General features: G+C 36.5%; 1 protein-coding gene across 4 annotated transcripts in view; it reads left to right on the top strand.

The window, feature by feature from the left end:
* Window positions 1-27,261, top strand: part of VAV3 (vav guanine nucleotide exchange factor 3) — a 197,520-nt gene that overhangs the window by 95,869 nt on the left and 74,390 nt on the right. For all 4 annotated transcript variants that reach the window (XM_087960761.1, XM_087960759.1, XM_087960758.1 and 1 more), the window contains exons 7-15: window positions 255-323; window positions 2,140-2,243; window positions 3,869-3,968; window positions 6,197-6,292; window positions 8,949-9,017; window positions 9,868-9,954; window positions 15,749-15,834; window positions 17,541-17,673; window positions 18,141-18,250. In XM_087960761.1, the coding sequence (XP_087816887.1) occupies window positions 255-323; window positions 2,140-2,243; window positions 3,869-3,968; window positions 6,197-6,292; window positions 8,949-9,017; window positions 9,868-9,954; window positions 15,749-15,834; window positions 17,541-17,673; window positions 18,141-18,250 (854 nt within the window). The remainder of the gene's footprint in view (window positions 1-254; window positions 324-2,139; window positions 2,244-3,868; window positions 3,969-6,196; window positions 6,293-8,948; window positions 9,018-9,867; window positions 9,955-15,748; window positions 15,835-17,540; window positions 17,674-18,140; window positions 18,251-27,261) is intronic.

Below are 27,261 nucleotides of genomic sequence, written 5' to 3'. Positions count from 1 at the left end.
AAATATAGTGGCTATACCTTTTGTCCGTAGGAATTAATCAGAGGAAAATAATCTTCATGTATCTGAGGTTTGGTAAATGCTGGTTTTTATCAATTAATCCTTAATGTGCAAGGCTGGGGACTTGATCAAATGATAAGGTGTTCTAAGACATACTGCATATATTTAAAACAAGACATGGACATCAAGCACCCTAAAAAGTTCCATTGGGCAGAATGTATAATATTACTTGTGTGTCTGTGTTTTTCTCTTTACAGTTTTTTATGGTGCCATTGAAAAGATTTCTGACACCATCAGAATTTGAAACAGTATTCATCAACATTCCTGTAAGTAATATTTCTAGAAGTTGTGATATTCACGTGAAGACTATGTGCAAGGCATTGCTGGAGAATTTAGACAAATAGGATGTACAGAGAGGATCCTTTGAGACTTAACAGTTGAATTGATAGATGAGCTTAGCAAATGGAAATTGTAGCTCACCTATCGGTCTTACTCCTTCCTGCTCACATACCCACTTATTGCTGTTGCTACTTTGTTTAGCCCACTCCCTTAAGGAGGAAGAGTTTTACCAAAAGAAGATTAAGGCTTCCTACAGAGAGGTTGGGAAGAAATGAACACATGTTTCATTTCATACAAAGCTCTAAAGGGAATAACAGCAACAAAAGTGAAAAAAGCTTTGTTGTCAGGGTGCTTTATTGTCATTGCTCAGGAAAATGTAGGATTGAGGGTGCTCCACTGGTGAGCTATTGTTGGCTTAACCTTGTCTTTCCTGTTTAGTCGCCCAAGGTAAAGGGACAGAATTAAGGACAAGGCTGCTGTTTACCTTGTCTACTAGAATGTTACTTTAAAATGTCACATCAAAACATGTGTATCTTTCTCTCTAATCTGTGAGTGAGTTTCATTTTTTAAGATAGAAGATGAGAGCCAACTCTTTTCCATGAAAAAAATACAATAATATATTAAATAACTAAGCAAATTAATAACTTTTCCTAATGGTCTAAATTAGCTGTCTGATGGATTTGAATGGATTAGTTAATTAATTGTGTTTAAAACCCATTTTCCAGCCAAGTTTTTCTTCTTTTTTTATGTAGAGGGTTTATACATAGGTGGGCAGTGGGATTCATTGTACCATCATTCTCTTCTCCGTTGTGTTTAGAATTTCTCCTCTCATACACTGCTTGGGTAGTTTATCTTGACCTAAAAAATGAAAACAAAGTCAAATCTTCTAAAAAATACCACCGAGAAAGTGTTCTTTTCAGTTAGGGTGATGATGTCAAGGGAAATAGTAGAGGCTTCTCCATTCTCTGTGTTAGAAGCTGCTAGTCAGCAATCAATAGATTCCTTGTCTGTTGGCGAAAGGTGTCTCCTGCTAGGAAAATTCAACAACTTTCCTCAGGAGGCTTCTGATATGTGTTGCACTGAGCATTTACACATTCACATCCGTCCTTCTAGGCATTTTTGCAGTGTCTTGTGGAAAAGAAAGTTCTGGCACTATACACATTTATTTTGTTTGAAGTGGAAAAACAGGAACAAACAAGCCTCTGAATTTATGACTCAGTTGTGTGGACTAGAGCTTTATTTAATAGTAAGAAATTTACAGTTTATTTAACTTTTGAGGAGCAAGACATTAACATTAAATTTATAAAGGTAAATGGAATTTCCTCCATGTCCCTATGCCTGGACATTAAACCTGATTGCAGTCAGAAATTTAAAATGGAATTAGGATATTTTCTGAGTTTATTTTGACCAAGTGAAGTCTTACTATGCAACCATGGATCTGGAAAGAAAGAGACTGAGAATTAATGCCTTAGCAATAGAAGATAGAGTGAAGTTATCCTATCCTTAATCTAGATAGGTAAACTATGAATAAGGTTTAATGTGCCCAGTTGACTTAAAACTGCGATTGTGAAATCAGTGTTCTTTTAAATTTATAATTTCTTAAGAGTTATATAACAAATACATACTAGTAAGTTTAAGGTAAATAAATATTCATTTTAATAACCACAATGATAGTACTTTTTAGTTTCTAGTGTTAAATAATCTAATCACTGTATTTCATTGTATGAAAATAATAACTTTATAATGAAAAGCTGATATGATAGCACTGAAGATACTTATAAAATGTTTATATTTTTGTTTCAGGATTTGGTGAAAATCCACAGAACTTTAACACAAGATATTTATGAATCCATTGTAAGCAAAAGTGACCAGAACTTGTATAAAATATTTATTAGCTACAAGGAAAGGTAATAGTCCTTTATACATATAAAATGTATATTTCAAAATGTGAACTTGAGCTGTTGGTATTAATTTATTCATGATAAGTTCCTAACTGTATTTAATGTAGTTTAAGTAAAAGTTTTGTGTTCAAATATGAACAGTTTTCATATTTAGTATTAATCTATAATACATGATTTCAGTGCATTAAAAACTCAATTAAATTTCATAGAAAGTTATTATGTAGAATACATTATATCCACCCCTTTTTCCTTTTGTATATTTTGTAATGGTTTTCTTGGATATTAACCTTACTTTATGTGTGTGTGTGTGTGTGTGTGTGTGTGTGTGTGTTTGTGTGTGTATTATATATGTGTGTGTATTTATGTGTATTTCTAGAAGTACCGGAAGAGAGTTAAGGTTGGGATTGGCCACAGAAACTTCATTATATCCATTCCTTCATGTTATTATTTCGGGATGGGGAATACATGGGACAATTTAAACTTTCTATAGCCAGGACACAATTGATGCAATCACTAATTCAAATTATGTGATTCCTTCCCTTCTGCATTGAGCTTTCTGAGGGTTGTGTTACAAGCAGTCCTTGATTTATGACTGTTTACTCAACTGTTTGAAATTACAACGGCACTGAAGGAAGGGAACATATGACTTGTACCCAAAGTTACAGCCAGTGCAGCACCTCTGCTCTCATGTGAACAAAATTCAGATGCTTGGCAATTCTCCTGCCCTTATAACTAAAAGATGTTGCAGCAGCCTCCACCCACCTATCTTGCTCAAAGCTTGGTCCGGGGGACGTGCAGTGCAGGCCTGGGCCTACATCAGACCTCTTAAGGCCTGCCCCAGCCCCTGAGGCAACTCATGCTCTGCTTAGTGACTCACATGGTTGATCACAACAGGGGGAGTAGGGATTGTGGTCATTAAGCAAGGTGAGCAGCTGGGCTTAATGACTGGTACAATCTTGATTGAAGACTACCTTAATAATAAATACTAACATTATTTTGTAAAAGGTCTATAGTTGTATTTTCAGCCAGATTAAAGTCATAACATTTACTTTTGAGACTGAGATTTTTAAATATCATTTTGATTATAATAGTTGCTGAGAAGGAACCACATGCACTTAAAAATTTACAGGTAGCTTCTGCTTACAACTGTTTATTTTAAAAAGATTCACAGTTACAGTAGCAATAAAAAACTGACAACTGGTCCTTGCACTTATGACTATTGCAGCATTCCCCACAGTCACATGATCAAAATTCATGCACATGGCAACCGGCATGCATTTCTTATGGTTGCAGCATCCCAGGGTCACGTGATCACCATTTGCGACCTCCCAGGTCAACCGCTGACAAGCAAAGTCAGTGGCGGAAACCAGATTTGCCTAATGACATGATTCACAGAGATGCAGTGCTTAACAACCATGGCAAAAAGGTTGTAAAATCAGCCATGATGACTCACTTAACAATTAACTTGTTTAGCAATGGAAATTCTGGTTCCCTCTGTAGTTGTAAGTCAAGGACTATCTGTAAACTGTAGTTAGGGAAAAAGTTAAAATAAACTTGTTGAATGTAATAAATGAATATTAATAATACACCTATGAATTGATGTATCTCTCTCTCTCTTTGTATTGTTCTAGATTGGTGATTTATGGGCAGTATTGCAGTCAAGTAGAGACGGCTATTTCCTGTTTAGATATTATTTCCAAGACAAAGGAAGATGTTAAGCTGAAATTGGAGGTGCTGGGACATTTTATTGGTTTATTTACAAATAGAAACACTTTGATTTGAATCAACTCTTACAATAAAACTACCATCCATCATCTATCTATCTATCTATCTATCTATCTATCTATCTATCTATCTATCTATCTATCTATCTATCTATCTATCTATCTATCTATCTATCTATCATAATTTTGGACAGTTTACAATGTTAAAAGCTTTAAAACCACATATTTATATCTGTGACAATCTCTCTCTCTCTCTCTCTCCTTTCCTTCCCTATCCCTATCCCTATCTCCAGAGATGGGCTTCAAAAATGTCAGCAACCATTTTTCTGCCTAGTTGCTGGGTGGGCATGGTCATGGTGGGCATGGCCTAGTCAGCCTCCTGCACCATGGTGGGGGGGGCGTTTTCACCTTCCCCAGGCTCCAGAGTCTTTCCTCGAGCCTCTGGGAGGGTGAAAATGGCTCCCCTGGACTCCAGAGGCCAAAATGGCCCCATTTCCAGCCTTCCGAGCCTCTGGGAGGCCTGGTTTTCCACCTCCCCAAGCCTCTGCACTTACCTCGCATCCAAAACGGGCCACATGGAGACTCCTGGGAGGGGAGGGATGGGAGGGGCTATCCAGGGGTGGAATTTGGTGGTTCTCTGAACTGGCCATAACATTAGCTATGGATTCTCCCGAACCCAGGCGAACCCATAGCAACCCACCCCTGCCTGTCCCTGTCTCTTTATCAACAATAAGAATACAAAATTATGATTAAAAGATGGAAGGGGAGGGAGCACGATGTGTAGGGGGAAAAGGTGGGATCTACTATTAGTCAGTTTTATGTATTGCCTACCAAATAGGTATTCCAATCTATGTCTGCTAATTTTATTTTTACAATGAAATTGGAAATTATGATCTGTGTAAATATTATGCAGACTATGGTGGTTGAGGTGGTGAGATGGTTAAAGCTGAGATGGAATGGATGGAACAATTTCCAAATGCAAATGGAGTCTGAAGCCCCTCCCCTATAGATAACATGTGTGACCACTGAAGGGGATTGGGTTGAAGGGCCGAGTGCAGTTCATTCTTTGTCATAGGAAAGAGCACTTTGCAAGGCAGATTTGAGGGACAATAGCCCACAATTCTGTACTGAAGAAGTATGTTCTTTTCTACTACACTTGCAATGCCACCTCATTCTCCTTAACGTGCAGACCAAGGGTTAAAATTGCCTGTGAATTTATTTACAGCGATAAATCTTAGAGCTCTCTTGCAATAAATCATAGAGTTCTCTTGCAAGGTTTAATTACTAAGGGTATCCACACAGGGCTACTTGAGCCCTCCAGAGTGGTTCTGAAAGTTGTTGCTGAACTACAATTCTAATAGAGGAAACTTATTAAATACATGGGGAGTAATCATGTTGACTACTTAATCAAGTTTAAATTTAATTATATTTATATGGACATTAAATTAACTTTATCCTGGCTCCATTTACTGTTCTGTCCTGGCTCCACTTACTTTTTGGATGTCATCCCTTGATATTGTACCCCAACAGAAAAGAACTCCTGAGTAATCTAGTCAAATATTCCTGAATTGGATTGCCAGCCAAAATTTTTTATAGCATCATCAGAGTTTATACTGTAGTACCATCTGTGTAAACCTTATGACTTTATTTAAACACTTACATACTTTTGGGGTTGATAGCTGTATTGTTGTTATTGTTTCAATAAGGCAAATAAAACAAGAGCAGTCCTTGGTCTGTTCCTATTGCAGAGGAAATGTGGGCAATCTTAATATAGGGCAGCACCACTATCTATAGGATGGGAGAAAGAAATTAAATATTTATATTTATAAATTACAATTGGATGTGGAAATTATTATTATTTCTTAAATCCCTATAAATGAGTTTGAAAATTTGAAAGGGGAGAGACTGAAATTAAAATTTTAGTCATCTTCACTTGCTTCTGATAGTCCTGACCAGATCATAACCCAATGATTTCTCCTAACCCAGACCTCCTGAATCATTTTTGAACTGTGCTTGATCTTTGAATTACAAAACAGTGGGGCTGGGTGAGAAAGAAGACTAAATCTAAGAATCCCAGTATTCAAGCTTAATAAAAATTCAATATAATTGAATAGTTGGTGCAGTTTGAGAAATACATCTCTTATCTTACGAAAAAATAACATTGCTATTTTGATTATGTGCCAGAGTCACCCTGAGACATTTTATTTGTTCAATTTTTGGTTATTCTTTCATTAGGAATGTTCCAAAAGAGCTAATAATGGGAAGTTTACTCTGCGGGATCTCCTTGTAGTTCCAATGCAACGAGTTTTGAAGTATCACCTGCTACTTCAGGTATTTCCTTTTTCTATAGATTGAGATTGTATCTTGCTAGTTCTATCTCTATGCAACTATTTAGAACACTTGCTGTTTTACTGTGAATTTGCACTATTGAGAATGCACTTTTAAGAATTTCAGCTGCAAGGTGTCACCGGACACAGACTGATTGATTATTAGTTATATGCCATCAAGTGGGTGTCAACTCTTAGCAACCAAGTGATAGATTCTTCACAAGTGTCTATCACTAACCTGGTCTTTTGGTCTTTTATTTTAAATAAAAGGTTAAAAGGTCATTTTAAAACACCCTGTCAATTTTAAGCTTTTTTGGGGGGATGGAGCTCTTTTAGAAACATTGCACTCACTTTCTTTGGGGAGGAACTCACAATTCTCAACAACAGCAACAGCTTGTTATCCCACTTAAAGCAAAGCTACCACTCAGAACTGGTGCTACTGTAGCTTGCTGATGTCTAGTCTCAGCCACTGTATTGTTTAGTAATGTCTAATCCACACTGGTGCATTCCAGTTGGGAATTGTAATGCAACATCTGTAAGGTTGAAGAACCTGATATGATATGATGCAGTGAGCAGGTCAGTTCTATTAAATTGTTGGGTTTTTTTTTTGTCAGCCAAGGTATGTATCAGTATAATATATCATCAGCAAGAGCATAACAAACCCATAATGGCTCTGATCCATGTGGAGAGTTGTATTAAATTGTACAGCTGTCCACCTGGTAGGTGTTGCAAAAGTTGCCCTAGGGATCAGCTATGAAGAGTATAGTGTCTAAATCAATTTAGAGAGATTGTGGATTCTCATAGTACGGTAAATGTGAGGGCCTACAGTATACAAGAAGAGAAAGATCCTTTGTCTAGAAAGGTTCTCCACCAGCCCAATCCTATTGGAATTCAGTTGATTTCACAATAGCTGAGTAGTTGTCTTGTCTGTCTACCTGTCTTTTTTTTTTAAATAGTATAAATCAATATCATATACTAATCTTAGATAGTAGACAAAATGGTGTTTTTTTTTTGCTGTACATAATTAAGGTTGAACAGGAAGCAATCGCTTCTAGGTTACTTCTGTTCTGTGCTGGATTATAATAATGCCGTTTTTATTTAGAATGTTTCCCATTACAACTCCCAGAGCGCTGGCTCCTGTGCAGTTAGTACTGTAATGGAACTCGAGAATCTTCTAAATATCATTTGATAGCTTTGCTGGGGGACACATTAGTACAGCTGTAGAGAGCTACACTATTGTATTAGATTGTCTGCATTGCTCATACTTACAAAGTGTCATTTAAAAAAGAGCTTCTGTCTATGCAAGAAGCAGTATTTTGTTTCTGTAATGCCTTGTTACATGCAATATATCAAGGTTCCATGGGTTTTATGCATTTTAACTGCATTTGTCATTGATACATTACCCTTTGCAGAAAGTTCTAGTATGATTTTAACAGGAATAACTTTTATTTTAAAACGTTCGTTTGAATAAAAGTCAGTATCATGCTGCTAATTTTCCCAGTTGGTAAAACTTTCAGAAACATTGCTACTTTTTTTTAAAAAAATCTGTTTTATAAATTGTGAAAGAATATATAGAACAAGTAACACAAAGAAGAAAATAAGGGGCAGATACTGAAACATAAGCAGATAAATAATAAATTTGAATGTTAATATGACTAATATATTCCAGTACATCATTGAAAGCTTATACAGACATGATATTCTTCTGATTAAAATCGGAATTCCAATTTTTTGGGGAATGCCCCCCCTTTCCCCACTTCTTCTCCTCCTTCCCCTCCCCTCGGAGGCCCCGAGTCAGGAGTTGCTACCGCTGGCGCGGCTCTGCGTGGCTCCAGTCCCGCGTTGCCTCAGGAAGGGAAAGGCAAAAAGGAAGAGCCGCGGCGGCGCTTTGCAACGGCAGCAGTGGCTCCTGGTTTTGCCTTTCCCTTCCCGAGACAACGTGGGACTGGAGCCGTGCGGAGCCGCGCCGGCGGTAGCAACTCCTGACAGCCCCAGCCGGATACCTGAGCGGAGCCCGGGCAGGCGGGCGGTGCGAGCGGAGCCCGGGCAGGCGGGCGGTGCGAGCGGAGGCCGCTGAGCGGCAGGAAAAGGGAGCTGGGCAGCGATTTCTTGGCGCGCGGTGGGGGGGTCTCTTTTGGCCGGCCCCGATTTTTTTTTCAGAGGGGAATATCATGCCTGCTTATAGTATTATAGAATATTTCATATTTACTAGTCACAATCCACACATCTCTATTGAGCTTTAAGTGTGGATTAGTGTAAATACAAAACTTATACATTTTTTAAAATTGGGGTTGCGGATTGAGATTATGTTCCTTACAGAGAAAAGGGTATGTGCATCTAAATAAAAGATGAATTAGAAACAATTTGATCATGTTAATCTGGGGGCATTTAACCAATATCCTGAAATATTTGTTGTGCTACACAGAAAAGCTGAAACCGAAAAGTAAAACCTAAATGTAACGTTGGCTAAAAGTCTGTTTTAAAATCTCTAGATTTATTGGTGAGCTGAGAAAAACAACAACACATCTTTAGAATAACTTTGAGTAATGGCAGTATAATTGGTGCTTTAGATTGAGCTACATTGATTATAGCACATCCATAATTTTCTGAGTTTCTCTCCATTATAATGGGTTGACAATAACTGGCATTCTGTAATATAGGAGCTGGTAAAGCACACTAATGACATAACTGAGAAGGCAAATCTAAAGTTGGCCCTTGATGCAATGAAGGTAAGTGTGATTGATTGACTATAACCTCTCTAATATAAAATGAAAAAAGTCTTTTCTAGAAAGAAATTAACAATTAAATATTTTGAAACTTGCTTGGTTGCTATCTTGTGGAAAGCTGGCATAACATGCTTATAAATGAAAGCAAACAAGCTCATTTCACAATCCAAGGGCCCATGTTTAATTTATTATTTGATTGTTTGTCAAACAATTGGCTTTCAAATAGAAAAGCCAATAGTTTTCGAACAGAAAACTCTGGCTTTCAAATAGAAAAGGTTCTATAATGTTGCTGCACATCACATGCATACAGACTATACTTTGGCACATTGCACATTCTATTTCATGTTTTCAACTAGTTTTTTCAGTGCAGAATTTGGTGAACATTGAGCAGAAACTGTATCTTTTACAATGGTGTTAAAAGATTTCAGGACTTGGGTCAGCCTTTGTGACCCAATTTCTCCTTCCCAAGGATGAGAAGTTGATAATAGGTAGTGTGTAACATAGTTTTTCCAATAAGTTCATGCTGCCATTTAATGTATAGTTGCTTCAATAACAGTAGGGGGACTAGAATTAGTCCAGCTGTTTAATCAATCTGACCTAAGTCACACTCCCTGAATTAAACTGAAAATTAGAATACACTTATCTTTAGATTGCATTTTTTAAAAATGCGATGATGTATTTACTCTATGCAAAAATGTGTATATTAGGGGAAGGTTCATATATAAATAAATGGCTTTTTTTAAAAAAATCATAACTATAATGTTGAAAATTGGACATGAGTGGCTTTCAGCCCTTAATCAACTTAATCAATCTTTATTCCACATCAAATTTCTTTTTCTTTTCTGTGTTTTAGGACTTGGCACAATATGTAAATGAAGTGAAGCGAGATAATGAAACCCTCCGTGAAATTAAGCAATTTCAATCATCAATAGAAAATTTGGTAGGACTTTATAAGATGTTGGTTTCTTACTTTTTAGGTGTCTTTTTCCCTTTGTATATTTTTCATTGATAGACCTATAAGCAGTGAGAATTCTGGCAGAGTTATGATTAAAGTCTGTGTGCAAGCATGTTCAGAGTCAATATATATATTTTCTCAAAAAGGTTTGAATATTCCAACTGGAATACTGAGAGCCAGAAAAGGGCTGTTCTAGATCGTAACTATGCACATGCTTATTTTAAAAACAAGACTTATTTTATTGCAATTGTTTTCATTCCCAGCCAGAATTAATCTCAAACAGTCCCTCGAGATAAGCACCCACCTTTCCTTTCTGTGAAGTGCTGCCAATAACAGAAGTATCAAATGAACTAGAAAAAAAACCAATCGAAGTTCAAAGAGCTTCAATAATGAATCTGAACCGAACGAACGACTTTGCTTCCTGCAAAGGTGTCGTCATCTTTGCCAGTCCTTTATACCTGATGGGAAGGGCAATCACCTCACAGCCTTACTCCCAAATTGCTCCTTTTGTTTCAGCTGCCGTTGCCTTCTAGCAGCTCTGCACACACACACACAGGGAACAGGCTCCCCTGGGTCCTCTGCCTTGCTGCTGCCAGGCTCCGGAGGCTCCGGAGGCAGCACCCCACTCCCAGATGGTCCTGGCCCCATCTCTGCATCGGATGCAGGACCCTCGTCCGAGTCCTCTCCAGACTTCTGGACTGATCCCTGTTCTTCCCCACTGTCCGATTCCGCTGCCATTTGCACTGGCTGCCGGCGAACCACAGCAAGGGCTATCAAGAGAGTTTGAATAGAAACAGGAACTCTCAGGCACAAAGCTTTGACTCAAGAAAGGAAAAAAAGAGATAAGAATCTGTAATGGATTTAAAATATTAAGAGTGTTTGAATTTGCAAACTTTAGGGTGTGCGTTCATGTGATTTTCTTGGTTTTAGTTTAGTATGATTTAGAACTCTTCAATTTTCACCTAGTTCACAAACCAAGGGTAAAGTATGTTGTTTGATTTATTATCCAGAGTTTATCATGTAAGAATGTTTTGTAAAAATAGTCCTATGAAAAGATTAAGACAATTATAGCAATCGAAAGCTATGTTATTGCAGGTACTAAACCACACAATACAGAACTCTTTTAAGGCACAACTCCTTAAGGCAGAGATTGATCCCTGGCATAAAAACTAAACTCAGATTATTCTTCAGTTGCTTTTTTAGTTCTGTAGCATAAAACCTGGAGAGCATCAAGTGTGTGAAGAATGACTTATTCCTTACAGCTCTTTTTTTTTGTCTCAGGCTAAAGAAAGGTTAGATCTCTGACAATTCTACTAATTTTTCTTACATGAAGAAATGTGAGGCAGTGTTGGGCAGAAGTGGTGGGATGAGAAACTGAGCATAGACAATCATGCTAGTTCTTTTGGGGAAGGGTGTAAGAATGTGCATGTATTTTGATTCCAGCTCACGATAAAACAATGCCACGAAGCATATGGGGTCTGCTGCATTTGATAAGACAAAAGCTGAAATGGGTTGAGGGTTGTGACTATAAAAATCATAGGGAAAGTGAAACAAGCCCCTTGCTGTCGTATTTTATCCCCTGGAGTCGCAAAAAAGGTGGGATGACTGTCCATTCTAGATACTGCTAGACAACCCTTAGAAAGTCTGGCAATATTTAAAAATGCTGTCATAGAATTAAAAAAAAATTTTTTTTTTAAGGAAAACATAGTTTTGAGGATGAGAATCTGTTGCTTAATAGTTGATAGTTAACATAATCACAGAATCTGTTACATGAAAAGCTGTCTAGGTTTCTCAGTAGAAAAAGCAGTAGTCTTTTCAATTTCTTCAAGTAAACTCTTGGGAATATTTAGCGAACACATTACCCTGAATGAGATAAACTTTCTAGTCAATTTTCCTTGGCCAGATTTTAGTAGTTAGTCATCAGATGTCAGCCAGCTAAAAGCAGCAGAGACAATTCAATTTATTGACTGGATCCCCATTCCTATCAGACTTGTTTTGTTCTTAAATCACTTGTAAACATATTTTTAAATGCTGCCACCTGTTGCTTCTAAGAACTCTTACATGAATATTACAAGAGCTTGCTGGTAATTATAAGAATGTAGTACTGCTTCAACTGACTTCATGGCATTTAAATGCATTCTGAAAAGCTCTGAAGCACGCAGTCAGGCAGAGATGAGTTAGGAAAAGTTAGGTAGGACCCTTTTAAAATAAGAAAGAGAAAGAAAGGGACAGCAGAAGCTTATCAAGCCATCTTGGGTGATGTCAGTCTTGGCAAAAAAAAAAGTATTCTGGGCTATCAAGAAGGCCTAGAAGTATGCTTAAGAGTATCCTGAAAAAGCTCAACAAAGCTACCCAAACCAACATTGTACTTGCAGTATTCACATGTTCACCCACAAGAGCAACGTTTGTTAATGAAGGAAAGTTACAAAAACTGCTTTCCCATGCAAATTCCAACATAGCAATGAATCAGTTAAAAAAGAAAGTGATTGGCCAATCAGATTCTATGACTTATAGTGATAAAAATCCAGGGCTACGTCTATTCTTAGGGCAAGAGGGCATACACTACTATTATAGAAAAGTAAAAAGTTGAGGTTTGATATTAATGCCTTATTCCACTGCAACAGAGGAGTCGGAAATCAACCTCCTCTTTTTTTCTTTTCTCTCTCTCTTCCACATTTCTCTCTTCTCCTTCGCCTCCCTTCTGTGTCCTATTATTTGCTTTTGTATTTTTGTATTTAATACTATAAACTAATAAAAAAATAGGACACACACAAGCCCGAGAACAGTGTTTCTCAACCTTGGCAATTTGAAGATGTGTGGACTTCAACTACCCAGAACTGTTTACGCTGCCAAGAAACATTGCCCTAGAACAGCGGTCACCAACCGGTGGGCTATGGCTCACTGGTGGGCCCTGAGAAAATTTTGGTGGGCCACAGAGAAATCTCACCCCCAGAGCACCCTCCCAAAGCAATTAATCCAGGCTGTGCAGAAACACAAGGCTGCGCCACCCACATGGCCCATGGGAACCCTCCCCGGCCACTCACTCCTTACCTGGTAAACTTGCCTGCTAAATTTCTATTTTTCCTTTTTCCAACCATCATCTGTTCTGCTGTGCCGGGAGATTTAGATTAGCTAGAAAGCAGGAAATGGTTGGATTTCTTGCTTTCTAGCTAGTCTTAAGATCTTTGGCTCTGCTTTTAAGTACAGCTAAACCTCCCTTAGGACTGAAGGTTTGCTTGCAAGCAAATTCAGTGTAGATTCATGGCAAGCAAATTTGAGAGACTAAGCTAGCCGATGGTAGATAGATCACTGAATGATTCTGTGAGCAACTCAATCTACCTGCTTTGCCTGATTTTGGGTAAAAGTTGCTCTTTTTAAAAAAATAAAAAATTCAATATTTACATGCATGGTGTGTCCTAAGCTAATTTTGTGAGTTTGCTTGCAAGCAAATTTTATGTGACAGACTGAGCTAGTCAATGGCAGATAGATAGATTTCTGAATGAATCTGTGATTCTGTGAGCAACTCAATCTGCCTGCCTGCTTTGTCTGATTTTGGGTAAAAGTTGCTCTTTTCTAATAAAAAAAATGCAATATTTATATAAATATTTATAATATTTACATACAAGCCATGCCCAGACAGTCACATGACCACCAAGCCACACCCACAAATTAAGCTACACCCACAGAACCAGTTTAGTGATCCCTGGGATCTAAAATTATGAGTTTGGTGGTCCCTGAGGTCCAAAAAGTTGGCGACCCCTGCCCTAGAAGATATCTCAGAAGTTATAGCTAATGCAAAAGAGCGGTGGCCTGGCTTGTTAACTGGAAAATGCAATTCCTAGAAGAATGTCACTGGCTCTGTATACAAGGCCTGATTGTTGAAGGAGGATTTCTTCCAGGATGCATTACACATTAAAGTGTATTAAGTACAGAATACACATAGAAAAAAAAATCAGAAAATAAAATACAGGCTGAATAGTCAAGACCTTGTTGATGATCCAAACTCTGTCAAGGATCTTGGAGTACTCATCTCAAATGACCTAAGTGCTAGAGCCCACTGTAACTACATAGCCAAAAAGGCATTAAGAGTTATTAACCTAATCCTATGTAGCTTTTTCTCTGGCAATATTACACTACTAACTAGAGCATACAAAACATTTGCTAGACCAATACTCGAATACAGCTCATCAGCCTGGAACCCACATTACGTATCTGATATTAACACAGTTGAGAAAGTCCAGAAATATTTCACAAGCAGAATTCTCCACTCCTCTACTTGTTGCAGAATACCTTATGCCACCAGACTCGAAATTTTAGACCTAGAAAACCTAGAACTATGCCGCCTTCGGTCCGATCTAAGTATAGTATATAAAATCATACATTGCAATGTCCTACCTGTCAACGAATACTTCAGCTTCAACCATAACAACACAAGAGCATACAATAGATACAAACTCAATGTTAATCGCACCAAACTTGATCGCATGAAATACGACTTCAGCAACAGAGTGGTCAATATCTGGAACACTCTACCTGACTCTGTGGTTTTTTTCCCCAAACCCCAAAAACTTTAACCTTAGACTGTCTACTATTGACCTCACCCCTTTCCTAAGAGGTCTTGTAGGGAGCGTGCATAAGCGCACTAATGTGCCTACCGTCCCTGTCCTATTGTTTCTTTTATTTTTTTTATTTTTCTTATATGTATCCATGTATTCATAACTTATGTTTTTACTTATACCTATTATCTTGTAAGCAATTGACAAATAAAAAATAAAAATAAAAATAAATAAAATGAATAGCTGAGTGAGATATTATATGCCCAGCCCTTCTCTGTTGTGGCGTCTTGGCTCTCATTGTTCTCCTGGAAGCCAAGCTGGTGCCTTTGGAGACTTGCCCACGCCCCCTTTTTATAAATATATGGGGGTCTTAGCCATAAATAGCCACAAATGTTTTGCCTCTCTGGCAGGGCAACTATGTTTTTATTGCATTCATTACTCCATTTGTTATTTTATTTTATTTTTATTGTGTTATGTTGCTTTTACAGGCTGGAGAATATGCAGGCTGTAAATATTTCAAAATAAGTACATAAAATGAGAGGAAATGAAATGGCAAGGAAGGAAGAGTTTTTCATTTCTCTCCCCTGTAACTAGTGCCCATTACTCCAGGTTAAGTCTGAAGAGCTAAAACCAAAACCCAAGAAGAATCCTATTAAACTAGGACAGCTTGCAGCTTGACTCAAAAACAGCGTGTTCAATTTCCAAATTTCCAGCTGAAGGTGTGGCAATAGCATTTAGAATTACAGGCACTGGCTGTAGCAGACTCCCTGGTCTTTAGTCTTCTTTAGCAACAGCAGAAGCATTTTGGATCTATGAGTCATGTGCCTGTTTCTCAACACACAATTGTCACCCCAATGTCTAACTAAGTCAATAGCAGTAGGTTTAGGATCACTCCCTGCAGGCTAGAAAAATTAAGAACAAGCTAATTGCTTTTTCACCACAAAGATCCAATTGCAATGTTCTGAACAGATGGAGAACTAAAATGTTTCAGATGGCTAATGTTGAACTGGAACTACTTGAAGTAAATACTTTGCGATTGAAATGTTTTGCATACCCCTTGTAGAGTGGGTCAGAGATGCTCTGGGTCGTGCTGCCAATTTTGCATTTTTATTTGCCATCTGCCTTACATCCAACCATTTTTCAGAATGTTGAACGCAGCATCTTCCTGCAATAAAATTGTTGGATGTCTTTTAAATGATTAATGTAATTTTTACTTCTTTCAGAACCAATCCCTTTTACTCTATGGAAGACCACAGGGCGATGGTGAAATAAAGATAACGACTCTGGACAAACGAGCAAGACAAGATAGGTGAGAAGAGTTTCAGTTTGTTTTTGGGATGTATTATTTTGCAATGATCCCAGATCAATACTTCTGAAATGGCACAATACCTGCAGTTCACTAGTTGCATAACTATAATGCCAATGAATTCAGTGATCTGACCATGAGAAGGAAGCAAATGTGCCATAGCATTATATTTCTTTTCAGCTAAGAAAAATAATCTTGGAATGTGCACTGGTAGATAGATTGGATGATAAAGACAATCCCATTGGTCTATTGTCAGTGTCTATTGATCATTCCAAATTAAGTGCTTTAAAAATATTTTTTAATATAAGCAAAGTGTCAAGATACACATTAAATTCAAAAATCCATAAAAATAAAATGATAAACAAACAAGAAATAAAGGAAGCAAAGACATTCTACCTTATATATGGGTAGTCCTTGAGTTATGATGGCAGTTGGGACTGGAATTTCCATCTCTAAGCAATGCAGTTATAAAGGCCAACACCACTGCAATTCTCATTGTCATTATTAAGCAAAGATTTTGGGTTCTTAAGTGAGCACTTCCTTGCAACTTCCTGCTGGCTTTCAATAGCCACAATTCAGTGGGAAAACTGGCAAGAAGTTTGCAAATCCCAGGCAGCTCGCAAGCAGGATGATAGAGAGTGAGGGGGTGTTGAGATGGCTGGAGAGGCACAGCATGAACGTGATGGGACTTGGGGTGGTTGTTGCCAGGTGGGAGAGGTACCTCAGTGGTATGGGTGGTATTTGAAATATTAAAAATGTCTAAGACTATAAAAATGCTCGGAGACCGTGTAGGTCTGAATAAGGTGGAACTGTCTTTATCCCAATCCTACTAAGACTCTGAGTGTCTGTAATTGTTGGGACTCCTGGAACTTTACAGACATTTCAACTTTTATCTTGGGTGGGGTTTCGCTTCCCCCCTGAAGGGTAGAAAGCAGTCTGGGAGCGTTCCTGGAGTCTTAACTCCTGCTCAGTGAGCATATGGCAGCTTTGGCCTAGAAGGCCTTCCACAGCTTCATTGCTGTCAAGTAAACTGGTGCACCCATTACTAAATCCAGAGACCTTTTTGTTGGAGAATACTCATCCTTGTTGGGAGGGGGGCTTGTGAGGAATCAGCCTGGACTCACTACATAAACGCAAGGTCTGAGGTACACTGATTACCCTTCTGTTTCTATGTTCAAGATCATGACTTATAAAGCCTTACATGGCATAGAACCTGGTCATTTGGGGACTGTCTGCTTCCCATGATATCTTCCCAGCCAATAGAAACTGATAGTGTTAGTGTGCTTTCAGTTAAACACTTTATCTGCTTTCTTACTTATTTGGTTGGCTTTGTTTTCAATTGTTGTATTTTATTTTATTTTACATTGTAATAGTTGTTTGGAGATGTGCATCTAAATAAAATTAATTAAATTGAAATTAAATAAAAAATAGTGTCCAGTCCATTTCTCCCTCTCTTGATAGGGATTTAAGTGTTGTAGAATAGAATGAAATTTGTAAGTATGCTGCATAGAACTATGCAGTAAAAATCTAAAAATGCTGTTCAAAATACATATTTAAATTTGAGAGAAAATTTCAACTTAACAGTCAGATTTGACATTGTAATGTGTATTAAAAATTACTTCAGATAAACTCTACTCAAATATTTCTCAGCATTTTTAACCACAGGTTTAAATTCTTTACAACTTCTTATACTTTCATTTCTCCCCCAGGCATATCTTTTTATTTGACTTGGCTGTAATAGTATGCAAACGGAGAGGTGATAATTATGAAATGAAGGATATAATTGATCTTCAGGAATACAAAATAAGCAATAACCCTACCACTGACAAAGAGAGTAAAAAGGTAAAAATATAAAATAGGCCTGGATCCTTGACATGTTCTGCTCTAAAATAGTAAGATTCCTAATTACACTTAACTACTAAAAATTTCTATAAGCCCTTTTTCTAATTTATTTATCTGTAGCCTCTGTGTAGGAAACTGGGAATTAAGGAAAAATGTTTATCTTCTTGATTCGTTGCTATTCTTCCCCCCATAACTTTTTAATATGGGGAAGCATTAAAACATGCAGAATGGTGCAGTGGTGCATTCTACAGCTTTGGTTTATCTGTTTAATATTTGCAATGGGATTAAAAATATATATTAAGATTCCAGGAAGCTCAAAAGTGTTCTGGAATGTTGTTACAATTATTGTTATTACATTTCCCCGGAACTTTGCTAAATTTGAAATGTATGTCCTCCAGACATTTCCCAAAGTGGTTGCCTCTCTGTTCTTAAAAGTTAATTCCTGAATTTTCTTCCTGTTTAAACAGTGGTCTTATGGCTTCTACCTCATCCACACACAAGGACAAAACGGCTTAGAACTGTACTGCAAAACCAAAGATTTGAAGAAGAAATGGCTTGAGAAGTTTGAAATGGCCCTGTGAGTAACCATAATACATTCAGAAATAATTGTCCAGATTGATTGGCATTCAGTGATCAATAATCTAGCAGGGATTTAAGATTTGAAACACTTTCTGGCACGTGCAAAATTTCTAAACATATGATTAAAAAGCTTTAAGAGATGAAATGTATAGGGGCAAAAAAGGTTTTCACAGTGAAAGGTAGAGGGCGCTCTAAGCTATATATTCATCGTGCTTCACTTCCCTATGAAAGTTATACAGTGCCATAGTGCTTTAAGGAAAATATTAATGGATTTAGCAATAAATATTTAACATAATTGTAGCTGATTTTGCTATCATTGCCTTGGTAAACTAAAATGTATTACTAAGGGAGATGGGGATGTTGGCTCTTTTCCTAGTGGCTTCTAACTAATTTATTATGTGGTATTTGGATCAGATTTCCTGGTTTATTAAATTTGACTTCAAGAATTTGATTCTTCTCCCTCCCCTTAACATAATAGCACAAGCGTGCATGTACCACAGAATCCTTTCAAAGAAATATAAATAGTTGAGAGCTGCCTATTGAAGCCGTGATATTTTGTACAGTATCTGTTTTTGAAATTTTCCTAACTCGTAAGTAATACCCCTCCCCCCAATTCTGCATGCCATTTCTATGGTTTATGAAGATCTTAATTAAGCATCAAATAAATAAGCAACTTGGACTCAGTGGAATGACTTCAGGTAAATACTGAGTTGTGTAGCTCAGGGAGGTTTATCACCATTTCTTTAATCTGTTATGTCGCATATAGAATAATTTACATTGGCCCATTTTATCTGTATAATATCTGTAGCTGTTTAACACTGCAAAACACCTAAAATAATAAATACTTATTCATCAGAAAACATTTAAGCAATTCTACACATTCTTTTTAAGCATTTAATTATCTCTCAGGTAGAAGTAGATGAATTAAAAGGCAACTTTTAAATTTATTTTTTCATAAATGCCAGTCTGTTTCTCCGAAACTGAAGAATTAATCCTAATTTGGGATCAAATTAACTAAAACATTTCTATTTCCAACTTTTATATAAATATTCTGTTTCTTCACCATATAAAGTAGTAGTAGAGACATAATGATTGTTTTGGGAAATGACCAGCATATGTTTTCTTCTGCTTGCTTATTTATATAATATAATACACCCCATTCCATTCCACATCTCTCTTTTTGCCCTATTTCATCCAAAGAAATTGACGGATATATTTTACAGGTAGTTTATGCCATCATAACTGTCTCATATCACTTAGTGAATTTTCATAGCTTCACGTTGAATTGAATTTTTTTAAGATTTATTTTTCAAACCCAAGATTATTTTTGAATTGAGGCATATTCCTACAATGTAATCCCTTAATGAGAAACACAGAATATCCAAGCAGGTATAATCATATGCATAGCTAGTTTGTTATACCTTGGGGAAATCTGAGATTTAATAATCATTAATAGGAAAATAACAGGCTGGAAAGAGAATTAACCTTTAGAATTTTTTTTATTCTGTTGCAAATCATTTTCCAGAATTGTGAGCCACCAAATATGAAAAACAAAAACAAAACAAATCCCAGCTAACAATGTTTAGTTAATGAATTATCTGTGTTCAGCAGTGATATAACATACTGTTGGTCCCATTGATTTTGTACCTGTTAATTTAAATTTTCTTTGCTGTTCCTATTGTTACATGTTAGTTGAGTCTTGCTTAACAACCTGCATGTCTTGGGGTTATGATGACAACCAGGATTGCCTGGATTTCTGCCACTAAGTGATACAATCACATGGTGTCACATTTTATGAGCATGTCACTAATTGACGGCAATCCTAGTCCCAACTGTCAAGCATAACTTCAGAACCAGTTGCAGTATGGAGATCTTCAAAATTGAGATACTAAAGGAACCCTTTTCAACGTGAAAAATGGGTGTGGAACCCTTTAATAAATAAGCTTTATATAATTGTAATAATACATGTCACACAATGTAATCAGAAACTGTCACATTGAGCCTCTTGGGTTCTGAGGGACAGTTTGGGAGGGATAATTTTCTGGAAAAAAACAACAGAGCACTGAAAAATTTAAAAAGTGTCTTCTGCTTGCTTATCAGTGCTTATGCCAGATAGAAGATTCATGCTATGAGTTTCCTTACCTGTCTGTTTCTTGCGTAGTCCCTAACCACTGTCGGTGTCTCCTAATTTTGCTTGTGATGTAATGGAAAATTGCTGTTTCTGATTGCACAAGGGCTTCTTTTTCAAAAGCTAGCACTTTATTGTGTGTTCTAAAAGGATACAGTGAGAATTTGATTATTTCCACTAGGAGCTTTATACCTCATGCAGCTCAAATGACCCAGCAAATACATTGTACACATTAGAGAGAATGAACAATGGATGCTTTGAGTATCTTAGCAACTGCTGCTGTTTTGATGATAATGTTAATGCTTGTTAAGTCTTCTAGTTGTCTGCTTTTCTGCACACAAGCTGTACTTAGGTAACTGTTGGGTTGGCCATCAGCCACAAGCAACAACACTCATAACCATCCTTCGGTAGAGTTGATTTATAGTTGTTGATTATCATAACTAAATAGGATCAAGGAATCTGATGACTTAGTTTAATGTTCTTGTCTTCTATATTTTGGATTCAAAACTTAACATTAGATTAGTAGTGTCAGTCAACTAGCATCAAGGACAGGGAGATATGTAAGCCTAGAGCAATCTATAGCCCAACTTGTTGGATCACTAAGGGTCATTTTACAAATTACATAGTAATTTCTACTTCCTGAGGTATATTTTTGCTCAGAAACTAAAGCTGGTTAGTACACCTTAAATGGAAGTGCATTTTACATATACATGCTTGTTGCAATCATACTTGCCTTCTTCATTTTTTGAAATTTAACAGTCACTAATTTTCAGAGTGCTTAAATTAAAGATATCCTATTTTCTTTCCATACAATTAGCACTTTTCTATATTCTTTATGATTTCACCTTCCCTTAAATGGAAAAGAAACTCTTGTCACATTCTTTCCAAATCAGGAATATTTGAGATGGAAGATAAATGGAAAAGTTGAACTTTCTCCAAACTTTTCCATTAATTTAAGTAGTACTTTTTCTGATTAATAAATTATTAAAAGGTTTTTAATAATAGTTGTTAGTTGGAAAAGCTGTTACCAGCCTCCAAATATTGAGATTGGGTTTTGTTTTCCCACATATCTCTATGAACATTTGTACTAGGAATTTTGAAGTGTGTGGCTAGCAAAGGTTGACTTTCAGAGTTGTCCAGTATAATTGGCACCCTTATTTTAGCATCCACATTTTGATTTGCTAATGCCAAATTGAATAAGCTGCTTAAGGGTGGAAAAAGTTCCTTATTTTCCAGTAGAAGGTGCCTATTGCCTCTCTGATCTTACACCCATTTTGATTTTTTGTGGACTGATATATTGATCCTAAGAAATCTTCAGACATTATCTGAGAAATACATATGCATAGCATGCAGGAATATTTAATTTCTGAGATACCAAACACTGAATTATTAAATTAAAGCTGTTCAGTGTAAGACTGAGTTTTGGTCCTGCTTTAGGCGCAAAGCTATTGGGTAACCTTGGGCCAGTCATTTCCTCTCAGCCCTAGAAAGAAGACAGTGGCAAACCACTTCTGAAAAACCTTGCCAAGAAAACTGCAGGGACTTGACCCGGAAGTCTCTGAAAATTAGACATGGTTAAATGAATGAAAAAACACATATTTTTGAGAGGGAAATAAATAGGTGAATGCATATGATATGGATGGCATGAACAGGGCATTAATTGAATATCATTGTTTGCACTTTTTGTAAATAGTAGTACAAAAGCGCCCACAATTTCAGTTTTTGGGATCCTGTGATTTGACTTAAGCATCTTGAATATGAACAATTATCTGTCCAGATATTCTTAAAGCTTATGATATCCAGACATTCTGGGCAGATAACTATCTGTTAACCCGAGGAAACTGCTGTCTTCTTGCTGTTTATGTTTTAACCTTCTGGAGTCAGTTTTGATTAGCAGTCCAATAAACATGTCACCAAGGCCTAAAATTAGTCTTCTCTATTTAAATCTAGGTTGATCCAGGTATGCTAGTACTCACATGTTAACTTGGTCACCATGTTTGTTTTCCAAAAAAAATTAATATCCTGCTAAACTAAAAGTTTTATTGATTAGTTTGGAACAAAATTTGTTACACAAATTTGCAAAGAACTCCAAGGAAGAGGTCAACACCAGTACATCTCCTACTTCCTAGTAGATCATAAGATCACTACAACCCATAATGCAGTCATATGTTGCCTTGCTGTGATAAGGATAAGGCAGAAAATACTGTTTAATAAAACTTAAAGTCTACAACTTGCAAAGCCATTGTTTCCTAAAGTGGGATAAAAACATAATTACAGTATTTAACGATCCGTCGAAAACAACTTTGATATAGCTGTGGTGGATGGTATGAATGAAAAATTGTGCCTTTATAACTCTTTCTTATTACAGTTGCTATCTAGTTACATCAATGCATCATTGCTAACCTTCTTCTCCATAGGAAAAATGAGGTCAGGACATAGTCATTTTCTTGACTGAAACAATACACTACACATCCAGAAAGCTAGTAAGATTAAATTCTTTAATCTCTGAAGGGATAGCTGTGAAATAAAGTCTTAGCAAAGTCTTAGAAGTACATTCTGTTCTGTTCATCAAAAACATAGTTTACTTGTGATACAGTTAATTTAATTAGGTAATAAGCCTTTCTCTTAGATGCTCTTTGGTGTGACAGATCAGAAATATACAAGTATTAACATAATGGAGATTTGATTGATTGATTCATTCATTTAACACTGTTCACCAGAAATATTTCTGAGCTATTGCTACAAAGTCTGAAATAAAAAGGAAGAAATAAAAAACAAGGCCAATAATTTGTTTTGTGAAACTGTTGAGAGAATAATTTTCATTATTTCTTCTGTAACACATGTATGGATTTATTATTTGTTCAGATAAAGATCAGGAAAATACTATTCACTATAGTCATGTGGTTTTCTTGGGAAACCAGAAGGCTGCCAAGCTTTAAAATAATCCTTTTCCTTGATTATTCACAGATTCAAATACCTTTATATTAAAGATCTGTGAGGAATATTTCTGTTCTGTAGATAACTTCATTATGTATACAGCTATGTCTGTAAATCCTTAATTAAAGCAAAATTAATCAGAGAGCTGTTAAGTTGCAATGTTAAAGCCTTCTCATGTTATACTTGCTTTTTAATACTTGGCCAAATATCTCATTGCTCCCTGACTTTATAGGGGTTTGGTGGGGGGATGTTGTCAATCATATATGTCTTCCTGGATGTGACTACTATTTTTGCACTGATCCCTTTCCTTTAGAGCAGAAGTCTGCAAATAATGTTCAAGAGGTCTGTGAACTGGAATGAAAAATAAATTACAATTTTAATTTCGCTAACATCTAACTGAAATGTATAATAATATTACGGCCTAGAGACTAAAAAAATATTTGCTAACTTCAATAAACTATTTGAAATGATGATACTCTAAAAAGAGTTTGTGTGTGTGTGTGTGTGTGTGTGTGTGTGTGTGTGGTATTTATTTGAGCCAGCCTGCAAACCATTACCATGCTCTTCATTTTCAGAATACCTAGAAAATAAAATATTTAGAGAAAGTTCATTTAATTGCTTTTTAATGTACATGTGGACATATGTAAAATGCACATTCATACACCCTTTACTCTTAAGGAGAAATATGAATAAGCATGCAGTGTTTCTATCCAGAATAAGATTTGAACAAATGAAGACGTTTTAATAAGAAATAAATTAGTCAAGCTAAGAAATGGTTTGTAAATTTCAATAATTAATTCAGACCTAAATTGGTGGATGAGTCAGTTTAGTGATCAAAATGCTCATATACATTTAGAGGATATGTCTGACATCTTTTTTTTCTTTTAACAATCTTGTAATTCCTTGCATTGGGGTGGAGTCAGGGTGACTGAATGGAGCTGAGTGTTGACTGGCCAGACCCTCTTTCTGATACCTATGCAGAGCTCACAGCAGATATTTTCTCATTGTGCCCTGACAGAAATATTTACCGCTACCTAGGATCGAGAGGATTTACCGCTACCTAGGATTTACTGCTACCTAGGATCAAAATATTTACCGCTACCTGAGGCGAGAGCTCCACACTGCTCCTGCATCTGGCATCCTTAATTCTGTAAAATTAATAAAGTCTTTACTTAGTTAATTAAGAAGACATGAAAGCATACAGTAATTTATTTCTGAAAGAATAAAACCACATTCCTTTCATACAAGGGCAGTGTGACATCTTTCCTATTTATTTTGGATCAAAAGGCATGGAGAAGGAAATGTGAATTTCTTAAATTTCCTTCATAATAGCTTCTCCATCAGTCAAAGTGTCAAAGGATTCTGGAAACTGGAATCTGAGCACATGAAAAAATATGAACTGTTCCATTACATTTTATCATTAAAAAAAAACCCCAGACTGCAAGTTCAGATTATGAAAATTCATAAAAGGAGGGAGTTACACAGTCATATCCAGACTGATTAGATATTTTGTGAAAGACAATTAATTTTCTCAGATGAGCTGTAGTTTGTATCAACTAGATCAGGGGCGTCAAACTTGAGTTGTCAGTGGTGTCACATGACTTATCCAGACTTTTTCCCCCTTCGCTAACCCGGGCGAGGGAGTGGCCAGTGCATGATGCAACTGGCCGGTGGCTAGCAAGTTTAACAGCCCTGAACTAGACCTTGCTTAACTTACATGTTGTGTAATATCTTTTTAGGCTAGTATTTCATTTGATTTTGAGTTTAGCTAGCTTTGTTTAAAAATACATATAAGAAAATTCTGAGATTTACATACTTTATTATTGAAGTATTTTACCTCCATAAATATATATTATTTTCATTCCTGGGAGAATATTAGGTTGAAATTCCTCAGCATATACTGTAGGTAGGAGGAGGTAAGTTATTAATTAAGTGCCTTGGGAAAGCAGTTGCTCAAGATGTAATTGAAGTGTAAGCAATAACTCTACTATGGCCTTGACATGGGAAGGTGAAACTAAGCATTGCTTTTAATTGCTGAAATTTGGTCAGTATTGAATAGTAGCTGGAGGAGCATAGTTTAAAGGAAAAGAGGTCATATGTGATTTGTCAATGGAAGCAAAGGAATTTATTTATTTAGGATAGACAACTTGTGGGTATACAAAAAATAATGACCTTTAAATGTAGTGTTAACCAATTAATGCTTCTGGAGATAGGGAAGAGTCTGTATTATTGGAAATGTACAGTAAATTTCTGTACGAGTCTCACCAGAACAATTATGACGACCACACCACATACAGAAAGTCTCTTAGTGCCATGTGGTAGGTAAAAACCCATCACTTTCATGCAACAAGTGAGATTACAAATAACTAGGAGGAAGACAGGGAATTTGTTTATAGATCCCAAAATTGTATAGATGTAGTTTATAAAACCTATATGAAGAACGATGAAGTCTGGCCATCATGGAAGGGAAAATGGATGGTAGGTGTCCTTAAAAGTGGAATTATTAAATGTCACATGCATGGCACTTAAATATGATGTTAAGGAAGTTCAAGGACTAGGTTTGGAGGATGGAGAAAGCTGCAAGAAAACTAAATGACAAATTTAAAAGTCTCCGCTTTCAAATTTGTCTTTTGCCTTGATTTCTCTTAGGAATCTTTTTGACTCCAATCTACCATTCCAATAACAATCTTTTAATAAAACCTGCTCTTAAGATTTTATGCTTAACAAATCAGGCCCATGATTATTTATACATAACTGGTGGCTTAGTATATTGAATATTATATAAAAGTCTTGTATTTAGACTCTTGTTAGTATTAGAGCCAAAGGCATTCATGTAGCATAAATGCTTGTTAGAAGACTTATTTCCACTTTTTTTGTTTAGCATTTTTTAAAATAGAAAAAACTAGCATAGCAAGAAAATGTGTACCAGAAAGAATGTGAACATTTTATTTATTTACTATTTTACTTTTAGGATCTCGACCTTTATGAGAGAGAAAAGATTTTAATGTCATTCTTCCTCCAAAGAATTAAGACCCATTCTGTTGTGCTGCACAATACTTTTGTCCTTTGACAGGCTATCAAACAACAACTCATTAAGATGATGCATATGAGAATTCTGCATGATGGGGAATATTATAGTGAAAAATATAGTGGCTTTCTAATGCAGCTTTTTTGTAATTGCTACAGTGTGGTTGAAGCTTAAATGGGATGGCAAGTTAAACCATTTTCTCCAGAGGTCTCAAGGGGCTGTGCTCCGAATATGAAGAATTAATCAGAGTGTGCAAAGACACAGATTTTCTGATTGCACAAAAATGCCAGTCAATTTTTTTTGTAGGTGCCAAGGAATTTAAAAATGCCTTTCTCCATTTTTCAACTTAATCTAGTTCTAAGCTCTTACATTAGCTCAGGTTTTGGTGTTAAGACGTCAGCTCATGCTGTTGATTTCCTTCTCTGTTGGAGTATTATTTCCCTTTCCCTATCCAATTATATTCATTTACATATTTATTGATTTACTGCTTGTACTATCCCCAGGGTTCAGGGCAGATAAGTAGCATTTATGCATGACAGATAAAATCCAGTCTCCTGCACTACCCAAAGGCAAACAGTTCATTCTGAATGCTGTCAGACAGAAATATAATGAAGATAGCATGACTGACTGACAGGATCTCTCCCAGGCCAGGATATTTAGAAGCAACAGAAGAGGTAGCAGAAGAGGCAGCTTCAGTCCTTTTCCTGTCCCTATATTATATTGAGGAACTATTGAATTTTATTGCAACCCACTTAATTGGTTCTGATTGGTAAAGTTCTGTTAGCAAAAATATAAAAAGAAAAACGTCAGTACTTTGTATCTCAGAGGGTTATGTTTTGTTCATATGTGTATGGTTGAGGCGACAATGTTGTGCAACGTATTGTCCATGAGGAAGAATATTTTCAAAATGCAGCAA

Source organism: Notechis scutatus, chromosome 3, assembly GCF_049901735.1.
Source record: "Notechis scutatus isolate UNSWTSFEM ecotype Mainland chromosome 3, rNotScu1.2, whole genome shotgun sequence".
In the NCBI taxonomy this organism is placed as follows: domain Eukaryota; kingdom Metazoa; phylum Chordata; class Lepidosauria; order Squamata; family Elapidae; genus Notechis; species Notechis scutatus.
The sequence above is the reverse complement of the archived record's forward strand: the minus strand, read 5'-3'. Positions and strand labels throughout refer to the sequence as shown.